Source organism: Alternaria infectoria (genome assembly GCF_024043175.1).
Source record: "Alternaria infectoria strain BMP 0036 chromosome Unknown scaffold_4, whole genome shotgun sequence".
In the NCBI taxonomy this organism is placed as follows: Eukaryota; Fungi; Ascomycota; class Dothideomycetes; order Pleosporales; family Pleosporaceae; genus Alternaria; species Alternaria infectoria.
In genome coordinates this window covers 516,475-535,901 of record NW_026250693.1, presented here as the reverse complement: position 1 = coordinate 535,901, position 19,427 = coordinate 516,475, and the positions used below count along the sequence as shown (strand labels likewise).

The 19,427-nt window shown below is 53.5% G+C and overlaps 6 protein-coding genes across 6 annotated transcripts; 2 read left to right on the top strand and 4 right to left on the bottom strand.

Annotated features, from left to right (window-relative positions):
* Positions 1 to 20: 20 nt before the first annotated feature.
* J4E92_003167 (uncharacterized protein) lies at positions 21 to 1,227 on the bottom strand (the record flags this gene model as incomplete). The annotated part of the gene is made up of 2 exons (XM_051494566.1): positions 21 to 568; positions 615 to 1,227. 2 exons carry the CDS (start codon positions 1,225 to 1,227, stop codon positions 21 to 23), a joined length of 1,161 nt encoding a protein of 386 aa, XP_051354859.1.
* Positions 1,228 to 2,378: 1,151 nt separating this feature from the next.
* On the top strand, positions 2,379 to 4,058 carry J4E92_003166 (uncharacterized protein; the record flags this gene model as incomplete). The annotated part of the gene is made up of 1 exon (XM_051494565.1): positions 2,379 to 4,058. One exon carries the CDS (start codon positions 2,379 to 2,381, stop codon positions 4,056 to 4,058), a length of 1,680 nt encoding a protein of 559 aa, XP_051354858.1.
* Positions 4,059 to 4,620: 562 nt separating this feature from the next.
* On the top strand, positions 4,621 to 6,279 carry J4E92_003165 (uncharacterized protein; the record flags this gene model as incomplete). The annotated part of the gene is made up of 3 exons (XM_051494564.1): positions 4,621 to 4,991; positions 5,037 to 6,178; positions 6,233 to 6,279. The coding sequence occupies 3 exons, from the start codon at positions 4,621 to 4,623 to the stop codon at positions 6,277 to 6,279; spliced, it is 1,560 nt and encodes a 519-aa protein (XP_051354857.1).
* A 1,789-nt stretch (positions 6,280 to 8,068) lies between these two features.
* On the bottom strand, positions 8,069 to 9,683 carry J4E92_003164 (uncharacterized protein; the record flags this gene model as incomplete). The annotated part of the gene is made up of 3 exons (XM_051494563.1): positions 8,069 to 9,343; positions 9,392 to 9,529; positions 9,576 to 9,683. The coding sequence occupies 3 exons, from the start codon at positions 9,681 to 9,683 to the stop codon at positions 8,069 to 8,071; spliced, it is 1,521 nt and encodes a 506-aa protein (XP_051354856.1).
* Positions 9,684 to 9,954: 271 nt separating this feature from the next.
* J4E92_003163 (uncharacterized protein) lies at positions 9,955 to 11,382 on the bottom strand (the record flags this gene model as incomplete). The annotated part of the gene is made up of 5 exons (XM_051494562.1): positions 9,955 to 10,159; positions 10,462 to 10,632; positions 10,681 to 10,788; positions 10,838 to 10,863; positions 11,026 to 11,382. 5 exons carry the CDS (start codon positions 11,380 to 11,382, stop codon positions 9,955 to 9,957), a joined length of 867 nt encoding a protein of 288 aa, XP_051354855.1.
* A 6,431-nt stretch (positions 11,383 to 17,813) lies between these two features.
* On the bottom strand, positions 17,814 to 19,427 carry J4E92_003162 (uncharacterized protein; the record flags this gene model as incomplete). The annotated part of the gene is made up of 1 exon (XM_051494561.1): positions 17,814 to 19,427. The coding sequence occupies one exon, from the start codon at positions 19,425 to 19,427 to the stop codon at positions 17,814 to 17,816; it is 1,614 nt and encodes a 537-aa protein (XP_051354854.1).

The following is a 19,427-nucleotide window of genomic DNA, read 5'->3' as shown; positions in this document are numbered from 1 at the left end:
CCTATTTGATCCTTCTGCTACTATTCTAAGAACCCATCAATCATCTGCGCATACGTCGCTGCATCCTCCAAGCCCACCCATCCCTCTCCTTCGGCATTGCCCTCCGCGAACGCGAAAAGACTGGTCATGACATCTCGTCCAATAACGGGTACCTTCTTCTGCATATCGCTCCAGTCCCAATCAACATTCTCCACCTCATGAGTATCGAAATGGTGCACCTGTATCACGACCGGCTCATCTCCTTCACTCATTTGGAAAGTCATACGCGTGGCAGATGTAATAAGAATCTCGCCATATTCGCAGTTGATAGTCCATGTCAGAGCTGGGGTACCGGGAAAGGGCTGACCGCGTCGGAACAGGAAGGATAGAGTTGCATTTGGGGCAGTGAGAGGAGATTGCGCTAGAGTGCCACTGACGGCTAGGAAATCGGGTACTTCGGTGGTTACTTGTTCAACCGTTTGCTTGGTTTGAGGGTCTTGGATGCGGATGTTGGGGCGCTGGAGCTGCGTTTTCGAATAAACGGACTGTGCGTCAAGTCGGCCTACAACTGAGAGTACGATGTCGAGCACTGATAAGAGTTAGTAATGACTTATAATCTGGGAAGTGATGCTCACCATGACCGACGCCTATCACAATAGCATTTCCGCCGATATCCTTCTGGGAGAAATACTTCAGACCAGTAGGCATCGTCTCCCTATCATTTGTGCCCCCAAAAGCGCGCACGTCTGAGCTGAGCACTTTTCCAAGTCCACCGTTTCCATCATTCAAGATATCTCTTAGCTTCGCAGCTGGTGGTGTCCATCGTCTCTGTAAGCCCACAGCAACTCTCGATCCACTCTTCCTGGCCGCTTCGACGATCTCATCGATTTGCTTCTTGTTGCTGGCGATTGGCCATTCGACATAGACGTCCTTGCCTGCCTTGATGCTGGGAAGGATTGTCTGGTAGTGCTTGTCAACACGGGTGTTGCATATGACCAGATCGATGTCGGGATCAGCTGCGAGATCTTCTGGCGACCCGTATGCCTTGGTATGGTCCGGAAGTCCATACTTCTGGATGGCAGACTTCGCAGCCTGAACGCTGCTGTTAGCCAGCGCGGTGATGGTGATCTTGGAGCGTCCAGTTTCGCTGAGCAATGCTGGGAGATGGGCTGCCGAGGCCCACGACGAGTTTGCTGAAGAAGACAGCCCGATGAGCGCAGCACGAACCGGGCGAACTGCTAATGTCATTTTGCTCGACAATCGAAACAAGGACGAGTTTTTTTGGAGTAGCAAGTATAACTGTATTGAAGTTCGACGTCGCCAGGTCCTCCGGGTACTTCTACATCTCACAAGGTGCTGTTGGATGCGCTTCTCGCTTTGTAATGCAGCGCATTTATAATCTTGCATGCAACAGGCGCGGATGGTAGGAGAATGCGCCTTATGTCTGAATTGTCAGCAAATGCGTGTAAACGACATACAGCAACAAGTAAGCCGTGCATGACATCATTGGCAATCAGTCGCAGGCACTGCACTCATGTTAGGCTCCAATGTCGCGTCTCTGATTATCCTCCATTGAATGCGCATCGCTACAGACTTGAGACGAAGACGAAGATCGTGGACGAAATGATTCGCAAGCAGATGCGATGTGTGGAGGACGTAGCGTGAGAGAAGCGAACGCGATGACCTCGGGAACTCATAGCTAGACGCGTTCTAAGACCGGACGCGTCTTCGAAAGGGGGCTATCGCTTAAAGAGGACTAGTCTGCAAGCTAGCGTCGAGCTTTCCCGTTGAGGCGCCGAGCGTCAGCAACAACCCATCCTGCCCCAAGTATATGCTCATGTCTGTAATCTACCCATCCCTCGGTATGACAAAGAATCATTTGAGATCCATCCGGTAATGGTGTATCTCGGTCCTTGCCTGGACGTCATCGCTTTTGTGAGGTCTAATGTGCCCCACTGGGGTCGTGGCAAGGAGCCAGGCGTACGCCTGTCGCTATCGAGAGACGGAAATTGATCAGCAGCGAACAGATCCTGTCAGCCTGCTATTTCATGGTACGAGCGATGTTGTGAGTGAGTTGATCTCGGAAGCTACAGCCCATACCCAGATGCCTTCACATGCAACAGCATGATGCTTTATTTGGCGTCGACAGAGAAGCAGTGGCAGGCAGTCTCCCACACGAGGTGTGGTTGCCTGTACCCCAACAGATATTCTTACTGTAGGAACTGCATCATTTTCGTGAGGTGCAAGGCCGCCGGTTTGCCCACGGGTGCTCTTTCCACCGCTGCTATCCCACGTTGTCTTGGCAAACAAATGGGCTTCACCACCTCGCCCAACTCCCACACACACCCATACAGGGATACCACCGCCTCAAAGCCACCCTCTGTGACGACTCACGCAGGATGGCGGAACGGAACACCTCACCGCCGATTACTGTTGCATCACTGCGCGCAATTCGAGAAAAGAAGCGACAGCTGCTAGCTCAGCCACCTCCGAGTCCTCTCGAGCTTACACATCGACTTCCTGACGCCCAACCACCGATGAAGGAAGCGATTGAAGAAGCCTCAGGTCCCTCCAGATACACCCGTCAAAAACTGGCAACGGACGCAGTCATTAAGCAAGAAGCTGTTGAGCCCGCAAACCCCTACGAACATGCGCATAGCGTGCTTGAAGGACGCCTGACCGAAAAGCAAGACGAAGACAACATCAAGGCCACAAACGATCTAGAGGATTTCCAACGCTCTACTTTCACCGAAGACTGGTATATTTCCGGAGACCTTCCGAAGGTTGAGGACATTCGAATGATCATCACAGCCTTGTACCGCATCAACGAGCCGACCGGCTTGTCGAAGAAGTGGGCAAGGGACTTCCGTCATAAAAAGCGACTTGGCCTGTTTTTCCTAGAAGATGTAGTAGCTCAAGGACTGCAGAATGAGGGACTAATGACCACGGCGACTCCATCAGAGCATGCTCGCTCGATGCTCCTTCGCCCAGATCTCATAACGATGGCGAGTGTGCAAGCGTTAGGTCAACACATCAAGCAAACCAACAAGGCGCAGAAGAAGGTCTCGAAGCTTCTGCGAGCTAGGGAGAGGCGACAAGCAGGTTCAAATTTGGATGACTGGCTCGAAGGCGGGGTGCAGGAGGATGTTCGTATGATGCATACTCAAGCACATCAGTCCGACGCACAAGACACACTGGAGAGCGAACCAGCTCACGCCGCTCTGGGATCTACTCCGCGTGGCGTCGTTCTCGGAAAGCGCTCGGCATCAACGACTTTGCGAACAGACGATCGAGGCTATGCCGCGGGTATGCAATCTTTCGTACAACCTGAGCTTGACGATGTTGTCGCTGGAGATGCGGATCCGTCCCTGGTGGCCATGTGGCAGGTTGTACCCGACCTCCAGAAAGATGCTATGCAAGAAATCAAGACTCAGATCATCGTTCCAACAGTCGTCGAATATTTGGATATCGTCAAGCGGCGCAAATTGGGAACTCTTGCGACTGGAAATGGTACGAGTGCGGATTACCGACTACTGCAGTCCCAACCAGCCGTCGTTGCTCAGACACGCGCAAAGCACAGCGCCTCATCTTCGTCTCCCTTGAACTTTCGTATCGAAGGATTCCTGATGGGCATCAGGAACGGTACCATGACTGACGAGAAGGTGCCGAGCAATTTCTCGATCAAGGCCCAGACGGATAACGGCGACACCACCATCCACGCATCTGTGCGTGCCGACGCCTATATGACCATCTTCAAGGCCCTCAGTGTCCTGAATTTACTTGATCGTGACATGGACAAGGTGGAACACAGCAAGGCAAATGGTATAAAAGGCAGATGGACGTGCTTGTTCAAGAAAGCACTGAACGAGATGTGCAAGTGGCCGGCTGAAGGCGAAGCGGGACAGTACGCATGCGACTACTGTACGAGACGTCGCCGCCCTTGCATCATTGCAATCAAGGGCGTCTTCTCAGTTGCCCCATTAGCTCCTAGTCTGAGGATGGGTCGAGGACTGGGTGACAGGGAATACTGCGTGTTGCCCGGAGGGGCTGTCAACGCAAAGCGAAAGTTCTTCTCGTAGAGCTTTCCACATCGAAGCAAACTCGCGGGGAATGCATAGTCTGCTGAGGAGACATGAGCTGGACATCGAGCAGCAGTTGTGTATGTTATCTGTGTACCAAGTATCTAGGTATGGATAGTTCAGCAGACATAACAAAATACACAGTGTTAGATACCAGTGCGTGTCCTTGTCAAGGCATTTGAAAATTGGTCTGGGTGCAGAGTAATGCGTAATGATTGCCAAGGATTCCGATCCGAGGGTAAGAGAAAGTCGATTCGGTCGACATTGGAGTGATGCACGGCGAGGTACAAGGGCTGACGGACGAACACATGGAAGATGGGGCCGCGGGAGGTTTGCGCTAGCACGAGTCGATACTAGAGCGAGCCCCGCTCCTGAACCAACCGGATGGGACCGAGGCACAGTTGCGCGCCTGTGAAACCACGCCGTCAAGACGCCCTGCACCTCCGCCTTGGACCTTATAGCCCGCCATTGGCGTCTCTCTAGCTCTTGAACCAACCTCGACGCCCCAGGCCTATCCAAGACTTTTACCATTGAACATCCAGGACGACCATCGCAGCTCAAAATGGCGGAAATAGCACCTTTCGAGCACACGCCCATGGACGACATCGCGCCCACATGCGCCAAAGTCCGCGCCAGCTTCCTCTCGCACAAGACCAAGCCGCTCGAGTACCGCATCCAGCAGCTGCGCAAGCTCTACTGGGGCTTCAAGGACAATGAGGAGCTCATCAAGGAGGCGTGCAAGCGCGACCTGGGCAAGCCGTCGTTCGAGACATACCTGACGGAGATCTCGTGGTGCATGAACGACTGCATCTGGATGGCCAACAACGTCCCGCGCTTTGCCAAGGACGAGAAGGCGACGGATATCCCCTGGACCAACATGCCGCTTCGCCCGCGCATCAAGAAGGACCCATTGGGCACTGCGCTGATCATTGGGTATGTCGCGTATGCACGTTGAGAGATACTAGCTGACGAGACCAGAGCGTACAACTTCCCCATCCAACTCACCCTCGGTCCTCTCATCGGTGCCATCGCCGCAGGATGTACTGCCGTCGTTAAGCCCTCCGAATCCGCCCCCAATGCTGCCGTCGCAATCGAGAAGATCATGCGCGACTCCCTCGACCCCGAATGCTACACGTGCATCCAGGGTGCCATCCCAGAGACAACCGCCCTGCTTGACCAGAAGTGGGACAAGATCTTCTACACTGGAGGAGAGATGGTTGCCAAGATCATCGCGAAGAAGGCAGCCGAGACCCTCACACCCTTGACACTGGAGCTGGGAGGCAGGAACCCCGCCATCGTCACAAAGCATGCAGACATGAAGCTTGCTGCAAGGAGACTGTTATGGGCAAAGACACTTAACGCCGGTCAGGTTTGTCTCAGCCACAACTGCACTTTCATCGATCGTGAGATGGTACCAGCATTCATCGAAGAGATGAAGAAGCAGCTCAAGGAGTTCTACCCAGAGGGTGCCCAAAAGTCACCCGACTACGGTCGCATAGTCAACGAGCGCCAGTTCCAGCGCATGAAGAAGATGATTGACGACAGCAACGGCAAGATTGTCCTCGGCGGCACAATGGACGAATCCGACCTCTTCATTGAACCCACCGTCGTTCAGATCAGCGACATGAACGACAGCATGGTCACGAGCGAATCCTTCGGCCCCCTCCTCCCCATCCTCCCCGTCGCCAACCTCGACGAAGCCATCAAGATCGCAAACGAGCTACACGACACACCACTCGGCACCTACGCCTTTGGCAACAAGGCCGAGCTCGAACAGATCATGAAACAAACACGCAGTGGTGGTGCCTCCCTCAATGACGGCTTCTTCCACGGATCGATTCCCACTATGCCCTTTGGCGGCGTCGGAACAAGTGGCCAGGGCGCATACAGAGGCAAAGCCAGTTTCGACACTTTCACACATCGCAGGAGTGTTACCACAACACCAGCGTGGATTGAGGGTCTCATGGACGTCAGATACCCACCATACACAGCTGCCAAGCAGAAGAAGTTCATCGGCATGAATGACATCAAGCCCAACTTCGATCGCGAGGGCAGGGCTTTTGGATGGGGTTCATGGTTCATGGGATTGCTGGGCGTCAAGAGTTTGGCGGCCATTGTTGGTAAGTGACCTATGAGTGTGGTGACAAGCGTGTTCGTCAAGCTAACAAGTACAGCGGCGGTTGCTATCAAGCTATATCTGCAGCGGAGGTCGAAGTTGTAGGGGACGAGTAATGGCAGGAGGATGGGGTCTAGTATATGACCCTCTAGCAGTATACCTATGCGATATTCATGAACTTTTCTCCGTCTTCGAACAACTTATCGTATCTCGAAACCTGCAAGAATGTCCCATGTAACATCGTTTTCGCATCCTCGTCAAACCGGCGAGGCTCAGTCTCACTTCCAGAATTGTCTCTCAGTGTCTAGAAACCACTGAACACCATCTAAGACATTTCTCTCCGCATTGTCTCCAGATCACTAGACCTTCCCAGACACCACCAGTCCAACCAGCAAACCATGAGTCTCACATCCATCAACAAACTTATCAAGCTGAACACCATATATCACGCAGATCTACACACATTACTACCCAGAACAGCAAGAACAGCACCACTCACAGATCCCCCACACACACAACCACCTACAATGACACCCTTCTTCCTCACCAGCAAATCCGCTCACTCCACCCGCCGCTCCCTCTCCACCCACGAAAACATCTCCACCACCACCGCTTCCTACGCAACAAAACCATACCTCACACGCCTCACCGAGCCCTCACGCTACGCAAACTACGCAGCAGAAACCCGTAGTCTTAGCCTCCCGCCTTGGTTCACAGACCGCCCCACGCGCCATGCATACACACCCAGTCGCTCGGCAGAAGTAGCGCACAGGAGTCTCGCTTATGAAATTGAGCGGAGTAAAGTGTATGGGTATAGTGAATATCAAGCTGCATACCAGCCAGTCTCCTACGAGGACCTGCGCGCCCGCCGTGTAAAGACACGTGAGGCGGAGTATTCGGCGTTGTTGAGAGAGAAGAGGAAGGAGAGGGAAGAGAAGGTGCGTGTACACCGCAGAGGAGATGAGTTACTGTATGTGCGAGATAAAGGCAGGGTGGGTGAGAGCGGGGGATGGAGAAGGACGGAGAGGGAGGTTGAGTGGGTTAGGGGGCGGTGGGCGTGAGACTTCAACCACTCCTTCATTCTCTCAGTTCTCTCGAATGTCTGTCAAATCACCAAATCGAGTAGTATCGTTATAAGCGTAATGCGTATGTAGTGTCGTTTGTATATTCCGAATCGAGACATATTTGTTATTTGAGATTGTTTCCACGTGGAATCTGTGTTGGTGGTGGAGGTTGGTTGCCTAAATGATATGCACGTAAGCTCATGCATTCCTGCAGGATTCAGCACACAATGTTCCGCCAAGGTGGCGTAAATGGAGGAAAGGATATCGCCCTGCGCTTCCTGCGATGATCTTTCACGGGTAAAAGGCGCAGGGTTGGGGTAGCTGGATAAGGCTGATCTTGCCTTACGAGGTAAGTGAATCAGATTGTGCAAACAGGAAAGCTCTATCGCGAGATTCTAATGTACAAGTCTCTCAAAGGCGCTGACTTATGAAGTAGAAGAGGAAGATGGTATATAGCTAGGCACAACAATGCAATTGCAGAAGTATTCGTACATGAAGCGTAGGTGACATAACATGACAAACCGAGACGTGAACGTAATCATAGAAGATGCAGTCTATACCGCAGAAAGCAAGCCATGCAGCGTGAACGCGTCAAAGAACAAGATAGCTAAACAGGGGTATCCGCCGTAAACAGAATATGAAATCGTATCCTTCTTGCCCAAACAAGCCGAAATGCTGCGCTAAGAGGAAAGTGAAGGAAGAGAAGTTAGAAGAGGGGAATATAGTATCGTAACGTGACAGAAGCGTATGCAAAAGCAAGAAAAGACCCAGATACAAAAGTGCAGGCCCAGGACAAAGAGAAAGAAAGGGGGAGGATAAGAGCTAGTGCTTCAGATCCCCCAATCCCCCCACCCCTTCTTCAAAACCGTCTCAATAGACCCCACAACCCCCTCCAAAAGCTCACCCAGCCCCTCACCCGACGCATCAGCCGCAGCACCGCTCTGATCTTCAAGTGGAACACCACGAAGACGGAGCTTAACCCACAGAAGCAGGCTGATACAGCCTGTCTGGCGGCGCGCATGGTCGGCAAGATGTTGCTGTGTGGAAGCCGTGGTATCGGACATGGCGAGGGTGTCTGTGAGGAAGGAGATCGTGTTGATGATGATTTGCGCGTGCGACAAGAGAGGGTTTTCGGGTGTGGCGGAGATGATGGGGGAGTGGGGTTGGCTGGTGGAGGTGGAGGTGGAAGAGGAAGTTGGTGGTGCTGAGGCCCATGTCGTAGGGGAGAATATCGGTGGAGACTCGGAGTTGCTTGGGCGCCGGTTTTGCTGTCTGGCCTTTTGATGGGCGGATTTCGTGCGGGTAGTTGCTGCGACGGTGATGGCCCAAAGCACGAGGGCGGCGAAGAAGACGGACATGTCTGTGCCCATTTCTAGAGGGATGCGATCTCTTTGTTCCGAGACGGCTTGTTGGAGGATGTCGATGGAGAGTTTGAGTGCTTCTTTGACGGGCGCGCCTTCCGTCTTGGATGTGGACCATAGCTGTGCGATCCATGTGCGGAGCGTGGTCTTCAACGCTGCGAAAGCTTGGGCGGTAGCGACTTTCTCTGAGAAAATCCATGACTCGCATGCGACAGCCAGCAAGGCGCGAATAGGCGTTACTTGTACTAGCTTTGCTACGGATAGCATCCGCTTGGTGGCAGGTGCATCGTCGAGCAGATGTTCGAGGCTTGAAGTCGTCGATGAGGACATGTATTGTGTTGAGGTCTTGTGGCGACTGTAGTGCACGGCGAGGATGACAGACGACTGGAAAGTATCGAGAGACCTTGGAAGGGACGTGGAAGTAACCTCGTCGACGTATGATGGCGTGTAAGGGTACTGCTGAGCAGCTGCAGCCCACTCGATGGGACTGGTCGCGTCCCAGAGAGAACCATGCGCTGGGAAGGGAATGTCGAAGCGGCTGTCGTGGATGAGAGAAGTCAGAGCTTCGCGGGCGAGTAGAATAGGCTGCTGCGACTCAAGAATATAACAAGACAAGAACAAGTGCTGCCAGGTAGCTAGCTCGACCCAGCTGGTCCAGTGCTCCGGTGTGACCTGCTCGAGTTGAGCAATGCTCGCTAATAGCTCTGCGGCTTTCGAAGTCGTGCTCCTGCAATCTTCAACCGCCTGGTCTTGTTAGCCAACCGCCGTTACCTGCAATGACGCTCGACCTACCTTGTGGTATACCTTGTCGAAGCGTGACGACAAGACCTTGGCTGCCCGACGAGCGCGGTACTGAGACAGCACCTCAATGAGAAACATCGCCTGGAAATCGCATAACCGGTCCGGCTCCGTCGAACCCTTGAGATCCCTCTGCTACAAGTCAGTTGATGATCGTAAGCCCAAGCATCTAACCTACCCATTCAAGCAATTTCAAGCATCGGTCGTGGAGGTCTCGGCCCTTTTTCTTGTCGCTCGAATCGGCCGAGTACTGGCTGCCGATAGCGATCATGGCCGCGCGCAGCATCGGTGACGGGTTCAGAGAGGTAGGTCGATGGACAATGGGGAAAGTGGGATGAAAGAGCCTCCAGAAATAGTCAAGATATTGCTCAAACGGTTGGGTGTGTGCGATCGAAGCCATACCATATTGTTCTTCTCCAAAGAGCATCACCCCCTCTTCTTCGTCTCTCTGCACCAGTGTCCTTGGACCAAAGTGTCCGTACCCGGTCATCGCATCCATGCTTGTCGGTATCGACATGTTCGTCATGGGGAAGGAGCATGCGTTCATGTAGGCGAGGTTAGGGGCCGTTGATCCCTTGTCGTTCGAACCCCATGGGTATGCCATCGTTGAGGTGGTCGATGCCGGCGATCGTGATGGGTAGCCCCAGGATGGGTCCATCATGGATGCGTTCGAGGGCGTGCGCGCTCGATAGGACGGGTTGCCGAACACGGAAAAGTCGGTTGATGCGATCGGCGATGCGTACCCACTCGAAGAAGAGTACCCTGGGGTGGGACTGTATGGCTCGTGCCATAGAGCCGGTGTCATAGCTTCCATTGCTACCGACATCGATCCAGACTGGTGGTTGATATGCGAGCGACGATGTTTTGGTTGGCTAAAAGAGCATTAGCAGCCATTCAAGCAGATGAAAAGAGACGGATTGAGAGAAATAAATAAGTGCTCGATGATGTATAATGAAACTCACTTGGGGCTGGACGTGATTTGAGGAGAAGAACGAGGAATGAGAGAGGGATTTAACGAAAGATGCTGAGGCGTTCTGGGAGTACGAAACGAGGCGTGATTGTACCTTGTAAATGGCGCCGTCTCCTGCACGGGAGATACGGTCTCGTAAAAGGATGTGCTTGCGGAGTTGGTTGTCATTTCCATCATGGGCTGCTCGAGAGTGGGCAAAGACATGGATGCGGGCTCTGGTGAGCCTTCAGGACTTTGCTCAGGAGAATCTCTTGCAGGCTCGTTGCTGTCGGAAGTCAGTATGGCTGTTGAGACTACTCTGGGCTCCGCGTACTGTCGCTCTTGATGTCTTTGGAGAAGATCAACACGGACGAAGGTCTTGCCGCATCCAGGGACTTGGCAGATAAGCGCATCTTCCTGGGCGTGGTTCTTCTGGTGTCGCCTGTGTAGACTGTTAGTGGCATTCCGGGTTTTCGTGAAAGCCGTCTGACCTTAGATGCTCCGCGCGGGTGTAAGACTGATGGTACGTCAGCAAGGTTTCCTGCAGAAGCGGTTGAGATGCATAGCGTGACGTAGATAAGTATACGTGTGTTGAGACGCAATAACACAGTGGCGGACCATGCACACCTAGCCACATACATTGTAGGGCTGAAAGAGGTATAGAATCGAAATGACTTACTCTTCCACAGTTCTCGCAGTTATGAACTTTGAGTCCCTTCTTTGCTTTGCTGATACGCCCAGTCCGGGTGTAATGGATGTTGTTGTGAGATGACATGTTGGTAGGACTCAAGCCTGGCTGTTCTTCAGAGCGGGAGGAACCGGTGTGGGGGCCGGACGGCGCTTGTTTGGTGGTTCCAGGTCGTCGGCGAGGGCTGGCAGCCTTGGATGCTTTGGGTAGATCGTTAGATGACTGTGACGTTTTGCGGTAGTCGACACGAGGTGGTGATGGTTGATGAATGGTGCTGCCTGTAGGTTGCTGTTGCTGGTGTGCGTTCAAGTCCAATGGGAGGCCTCCGGTCTCACTTGGTTCGGACATGACTGAGGGACGAGGCGATGGATGGTATATATCTAAGTTGGAGAACAACGGGGGTCAGAGGCTCAAGTGGGGATGTGGATAATGTGTGCTAAACGTTCCAGATTTGGTGGTACGATAGACGGCTATGAGCTAGTGGTCATGTCTTGGACGAGTCGGTGCTTTCCCACGGGATGATGATAGGCAGCCGGGGGACGGAAGTTTGAATTAAGGAACAGCCGCCAGGGGAGAAGAGTTAACTTGGTGTGTAGTAGACCTAATTGGGAAAGAAAGCCGGACCAAAACAAGGCATTTGCGATGATTGTAGAGTGAATTTGCTGCGCCCGGATAGGTTTGTGGATGGAGAGACTGTAAATATCTGTGGGCTGTGCCTGAGCCAACCCCGAACGAGGAGGGTACTCGAGTATGGGGGTTGGAAAATGACGAGGGTCATAGACGCTGCAAGCCGACCTGTCCAGGGTGTAGACATGGAGCTTTCCAGGGTGTCCACCATAGGCAGTGCATTGGCCGATCTTACAGCAAGTCGATGGCTTGAGCCCACGGGCATGGCTGCGGGCGTGCAGGCGAACGGTTCCGTCAGTCACACTGAGCAACAGGGCGTCCGCGCACCAAAATTGGGACATGGCCGGGATGCGAGTGGACAGCCAGAGGGCACCGCTAGGCCAGGCTGCGGACCGTTCCCGCCTCAAACTTCACGCTGGCTGCTAAGAGGAGCGTGGCTTGGGAGAGCCATGAGGGACCCGAAATAGAGACTCGCGTGGAGCATGACCGTGCTCAGCCCTCCTGCAACGGCGCCCATGCTGCTGCTTACACCACGGTGCAGCACCGCACCATGCTGTCATCACAACGACATACGATGTGCCTTGCAGAGAAGCTTGTCGAAGGATGCTGAACAATCGCGGCGTTACAGGCGTCGGGTTTGCGATGCTCGCCCCTGCAGAGCAAGATATGTCCGACAGTTTCGCGGTGCCCTGCGCCCTCATTGGTGGACATGGCATTGTTAGGTGCACTGAGCGGCAGATGTGTAGTCTCGCCTGTCAAAGCCCACCAGCCCTACCAGGGATCCATGCGCCAGACACCTTACAGCACGCAGGACAACTGCAATGTATCTCGTCGCCGAATAACAAGTCGGCGATGGGAAAGACGGCGAGAGCTGTAACACACTCTTCGTGGCCGACCGCCTCGCACCCACCGGCTTGCTCTGTTCATTCGTCAAGGTGCAAACGTCCAAGGCGTAAGCACGGTAAGCAGTCCCTCCGCGAGGACATGAAGCGGCTTCAGATGGTCCCGCAGTCCCTGACCCTCACCCAATCTCCACACGGCAGCACGCTATGGGCGTAGGGCTACTCGTGAGGCGGGGGGCCTGATGGTTTAGTGCGTCCGCTCGCGCAAAGCTTGGGAACACGTCGACCAAGCTTCCTCAGCCTTCAAGGCACAAGGCAAATGAAAAGGCGCCGGACGACGGCATCCACTTTTGCATTGATTTGCACTGGCTCGCACAGGCATGGGGACCGCTGGGGATTTGATGAGCATCGACGCGCTTTGCTCGGCACACAGGACGACTGCATCACGCACGTCACAGCCTTCACCGGTTTTCAGGGCTCAAGCTCCTGCATTTGCACATCTGAGGATTGCAGCGTAGAACACCATGCAGACAGCCCCAGCCGGCGGAGCCGCCTTCAGATTGACGATGGCGGTCGCCTTGCACATGGGACAAGCAGCTTCTTGCGCGTTTGGGCGCTGGCGAGCCTGATTGTCGGGCCAGGACCGCTGTCTGTTTCATGAGGACTCAGCTCCTCCGCAACCGAGACGATGGTTAGAAGCAGGGATCCTAGTAAGCTGGACCAGGGCAGACGAATCGTGACCCGTGGAGTAGGGTGAGGTGACCAGAGCTGTTAGTTCGTAGCCGGCGCGTATTTCAGGTGCAATCGACGTGCTCTCGCGGCCCATAGACTATGCAATGCTCCATCGGCGGCTCTCGCGACTCCATGAACGACAACCTTGTCCGTTAGTTAGAGCTGGCCCATGGCATTTGCTGTTTTGGTTCAAGCGTTGGGTGCGCGGGTCGGGTCTGGCACCACGATCTTTTCGCGAGGCTGCCAGCCGGCAGAGATCGCCTAATAGCACCACTTCAGCTTAGCATGGTGGGAAATGAACCGCAACGTCCCGCATGCTATACCTTCGTCCCTTGAGCATGTAGAGCGATGTGAAACTCAAGCGGTGAGAGCTTTGCCGAATGTGTGAGGATAATGACATTATTTGCTCAATGGGGGCGTAAGATGCAGAATAGCCGGTAATCTTGATGAATAGGGAGCTCAATCCAGCGGCCTCCAGGGCCGTTCCTCGCTTCGGCACGTGTCTTCGTTGGATGCCGTCGAGCTCTTGCAGCTTGGGTCGCGTCGGCTGATGAGCGCGTTTAGGGTGTAGAGAAGATCAAGCGAGATGACTTGACTTGACTTGCAGCTTGCAGATGTGGCCCCTCTCCGCGGCGCTGGTGTTTGTTGACAGGCGACGGCCTACAGGCTTGATAGTTCAATAGCCGTAGGGCTAGACACTCGACTTCGTCCGACAAAGACCTGTGCGTTGAGACATGACCAATCCAGCGCTCTGTAACGTACGAGCGCGCCAGTGATCACCGTTGGCCCGCCCGGAAAGGTTCAAAGAGCGATGGGATTAGTGCGGGATGTTGAGAAATGAGAGGCACGTGCTGGCCAGCCGACCTAGCTTCGTCACAACCATGCGTTTGTTGTCCAAGCAGCAAGGTCCAGGGAGGCTGCATCGCGTGGAGCATCGCGGGTGGGTCACAATGAGACATTCATGGATGGAGGTCGAGAGCACTTTGCCGCGACCCGCTGATGGCGCGATTCAGGCGATTGCTCGGGCTGGACTGGTTCTCCCCTTCCTGAGGTTGTGGAAACACCGAAGTCAGCCCGCCGGTACTTACCATCTGGATAGATCTACGGCGAATGGATTACCCTTTCGGAACACATGGAGATGCCACACTCAGATCAAGATCATCGGTATGATAGAGCTGGTGCTGGTGTCGCGCTCGCCGAAATGACGTACCCAGACAGAAGCCTCTTTAGGGAGACTCGACTGTCGGCGTCCCCGCAAACAGGTCGCCGGGAGGAAGAGGCAGGAATCACACGGCAGGATAATTCGAGTAGGATCACCTCACGCTGCAGATTATGTCCGTCACAACGGGCATGGCTTGATCGAAGGATGCAATCACAGTCGGGCACGTGCGGGACCCACTCCTGTCGCGAAAGCTATCTGATTCGGTTGGGTAGGTGATCCTTCGTCGACTACACCCACCCTCTGTCGCTTACATGGCATGCATCGGTCAATATTGCGATATGCAACAGCCGCATCTGGGCAGCATCCTCTACCTCTTTCACCTCTACCTACACTACCTCATCGTGCGCCAAACCATCACAGCCTCACCGCCGTGGCAGGGCTGTACCTCTATCTTCCATCTTGCGCGGGGCAGTTGCAACCAGATGCAGGCCCAAACGAGACTAGCGTGGTTGCTTCCCGTGCCTAAAAGTAGCTCCACCCACATGTCTGCCTCCCGGCTAATCCTCCATGAGGCTGAACCGACAAAGTCTGCCTCGCCAAAACTGTCATCACCAGCAGCACATCATCGCGACTTCTTCATCATTCGTCGCAATGACGGCATCGTCTTCGCTAGCAATCAACTTTTGAATCCCGATCGCGTTATGCATCGGCCGGAAGAAGGTTTGCAGGCAGCCATGTGCCATCGTAGCCTGGTCTGCTCCCACACGTGCCTGGCTCCGCCATGCCCAGAATACTGAGCGTCCACATGCCCTCCGAGTCTGCTGCCTTCTCTTCGACGTGCCTCTCATGTTGCGACACCGGCACCTACGGGATTGTACATCGCATATCTTCGCTTTCTCCCTATTGGACGAATGAATAAGCCTTCAGCAAGTCCCCCACCCCCACCCACCCTGTAAGCGCCGCCCAGCAAGCCACCACTCAACCACTGTCTCCCATCTTCCCATCGCGTTTCTTGCCCGGGAGAAAGAGCCTCAGGCAAACCACATGACTCAGCCCTATGAGAAGATTCGAAATAGAAGGATTGGCTGAGGCGATGCTTTGTGTCCTTGTCAATTTACACATTTCGTTCCTCGCAGCCTCAGCTCACTAACCTTTTTTGGATTCGCGAGCTCCTCGAAGCACTCTCTACTGCTATCACTTGCTACATTGCCGCCTTACTACTGCAGCTTACCTCTTTTCGATAAATGAACAACTACTTGCAAGCGAGTTCTGGTAAATCGCCTGCTGTGACAGCCACTATGGCTACTTGTTAGTACTGGAACCAACACAACTACATCCTCGATAACCAATCCCATGGTTGAGAGCCGGCGCTTAGAAGTACCTCCGGCCGAACTGCCGGCCAACAAGACATACTGAAACTCTCAAATGCACTAACAGCGGTCGCAGATGTGGTCGTTGAAATGCGCAGGTCAACGAAATCCCAATACGACCTTGTAAGAGCGGATACCGCGGGGCGAGACATGATAGTATCGACTGATCATTCGGTTTATCGGCTGCATATACGGCTATACAGAGAACCAGGCCTTCCAGACATGACATCCCCCGAGATGAAGTCGCTTATGTCTCTGGAGGGCGTCGCGAACCCGTGTTACAGAGTGAGACATCATACCTCACTGCGTAATCGCTATCAAAGGTCGCAGTAACGGCCATCACATGGTGTGAGTATTGAACGACAAGCCCGCTAATGCATCGCAAGCAATACACTTATGCAGCAACGAGGCGATGCAAAGACGTTTCAGAACCAACACCGTACTACCATCTAGTATGGCCGTCGCTTAGAAGAAGACCTGCGAGACCCATCACCTAACCCCGCGCATACTACGGCTCTAAACTCTGCGGCGCAGTCAGATAGGTGCGGCAAAGTGCGTCAAGACTTTTCATCTGACAGATTGTAGCTGCGGCGTAGCTATCTGGCCTCAGCCCTCAGGTCCCATCCCGTCATCGCATGTCAGGCACAGGCACACGGGCGTAACTGTGCCTCTACGGGAACGTCCGCAACAGTCAGACGCTGCGTTCCGAACCTTCTCACCCCGTGCCTCATGCGAACTGGCCGCCGCTGCCGCTCTTTGTGTCTCATTGAGTGTGTGCCGCAGTGGGACCGACGGTTCCTTCCACACAACGCTGGGCGGGAGGGCGAGCTCTACTGTGCCGCAAGGCCGCAGAGATGCGTGACTGGAAGACATCGATCGCGGTCACCCGGACTCATCAGCGACCTCTTTCATGACACATTTCACCGGGCGAAGTGAGAACGGACGGCCCTACTCCGGTATCGAGTAGATGAGTCTTTCTTCTTGCCACGTTGCTCTGGACTTGACGTAAGAGTTGTGGGCTGTTGGAGTGTGGCGGGCGAGTTGGAAGACTTTTTAACTCACGCGCTCAATTTTTGTTTTCCGCGGATCGACAACATTGACGTAGTGAATGCATAGCCAGTTCTTTCAATCGCGGCGATCTCATTGAGATGACTCAGGTGTGTGCGACTGTGCTGCTGGCTCCAGGTAGTAGGCTCGACCCGGAGCATCCAGTGTTGAAGTTGAGTACATGGAACTCTCGAGCTTCGAGTATCTCTCTTTTAGCGCATATCCAATGTGTCGCACCTTGATGATGAACAGACTTCACAATATGTTTGCTCATCACTTCGATGAACCCTTTCCTATCTTTAGGTAAAGTAACGCTGGCATGTGTCGTGTCGTTGAACCTTCACACACGAACAGTGCTGCGCTACATAAATTCGGCATCATGAGTTCGTCCTTCTTACCTCGCACAATTGTTCTTCTGCATCGCATCAAATCTGTTTATCTTTCGCTAAGCATTCGCTGTATCTGATCTCACTATACTCACTATACTTACCACTCCGCGACGTGCCCTTAGCAGAAGCCATGCCACTCACAAACTCAATCTTCGCGTTGGTAAGTAGCCAAAGAACGCTGTAGTAAAGTCATACTTGCTAATAGCCTTTAGCTCCTGTTTTCGCTATGCCTCGCGATACAAGCCACCCCCGTCCCCGCTACCCTTTCCACTCGACACAAAACCCCATTCTCAGTCCTTCTCCAACGCGAAGGCGACAAAAACGACAAGGATTTCACAGTCCTAGAAAAGTCGATCTTGTATACAGTCATCTTTCTCAGCACGACGATACTGTGCCTATGGCTTCTGATCGGCATCATAGTTGCGATCGTGCGGAGGAAGAACGACAAGACATTCTGGGGGAACTTCAAAGACGGGATGCAGTTGAAGAGAGATGTGGGTTACTTGTGAGAAAGTATCGCGAATGAGTCGCTACTTGGTGGAATGGCGAGGGATCGGACTGCATGTATTGTAACATAGCGACAAATGGTCTTATTCACTTATTCCTACGACTAATCTGTCTCCTGGCTTACGTCCTCGTCCATCTCCTCGTTCATTTCCTCGTCCAACCGCTCGTTCACCCACTCGTTCACCCGTCCGTTCACCCACTTGTTCACTTCCTCGTCCACCTCGTACACCTCTTCGTCCATTTCTTCGTCCATCTCCTCGTCCAACTCTTCGTCCATCTCCTCATCCAACTCCTCGTCCAACTCTTCGTCCATCTCCTCGTCGTCGTAAATGATAGGCTTGCTACGTCGCAGTGAACAAATCTCTTGACGGCATACAGGGCATTTATTCGCGTACGCATCAATGCCGTTGATCAACATCGTCAAGCATTCATAGTGATATATGTGGCCTCCACTGCAATTTGCACGCATAGGCATTTGCAGACATGGCCCTTCGACTACAACAAGCGCGTCGCCACATATCGTGCAAGCAGCGTCTGGCTCAATCTCACTTGCTACACGTACCGGTGAAGAGCAGATACGCGCACTTCGTCGCGGACTATCCGGCTCCCTGTCCACGTCCTCCATGAACCAAGGCACATCCTCCTCCTCCTCGAGCAGCGGGATAGTCAGGTCACCATAGGAGAAGCGGTCTCCATCCTGGTCTTCCCAACCATGAGGCAGGAAATTAGCAAGCGGCGTCGGATTATCCGCGAAGAAACCTTGCCATCGGAATGGACTGCGCATAACTTCGGTCACTGCGTTCCCAATGTCGAAGTATCGGAACTGGCCATGAACTTCAAGCCTGAAAGCATCCTTCACGCGATGCGCCATCCAGTGATGGAGACGCCAGGCTAGTTCCTGCCGCACCGGAGTCGTCTTCGCGATGGCAAATGCTTGGTGCAACAGTGAACGTGCCAACACCATTACATCGAGGCGCGCCAAATCGCGCCTCTCAGCCAGTGGAACCATGCTGAAAGGTTCTGATACAATGGAACGGGTGTACATGATTGCATCCATGGAAAATTCGTGGGCAGTTTCCTTCGTAACCGTGAAGTCACACTTTTGGAGGAAAGCAGCCGCACGCACTGATAGTTCCGAGAGCACAGCTAGCGAATTCTTGATCTTGTCCGGATTTACAGTGTCAATCTGTTTGCGTATCGCTTCGATAAAATGTGTCTCCTCATCTCGGTGTATGGCTATCTCTATTTCTTTTTCCTTTTCCTTGGTCTGCACTGCGCATCGTGGCTGCAGTTTTATGATGTATTTCAATAGCTCTTTGAAGCCTCCGTGTCGAATGAGAGTTCTCAGCGTAAAACCTGTCTGCTCGCCAACGTGGTAACAATAGCTCTTAGAGGTTGTCACTAGCGTTAGACGGTCACGTTCCGGTAGGTTGCGGATGAGTTCGGTGGCGACGTCGTAGTGGGAGGGGAATACTTCAAGAGTGTCGGTATCGGGATGCTGCGTATGGAGCCAGCTACGGAGGTCGTACCATTCTTCAGGTATGCAAGTGGCGTCGAGGAGAGTTACAAAGGCATCGTCAGTGCGGCATTGTAAGGCGTAGTCAACGAATATTTGGTAGGCCTGCAGGACTCTGTAACCTTCCTCTGGAGTCCTTGTGTGAAATTGTAGGATGTTGATGAGGATGGGTAAAGGGGATGGAGGCGTGCTCGTCGCCAT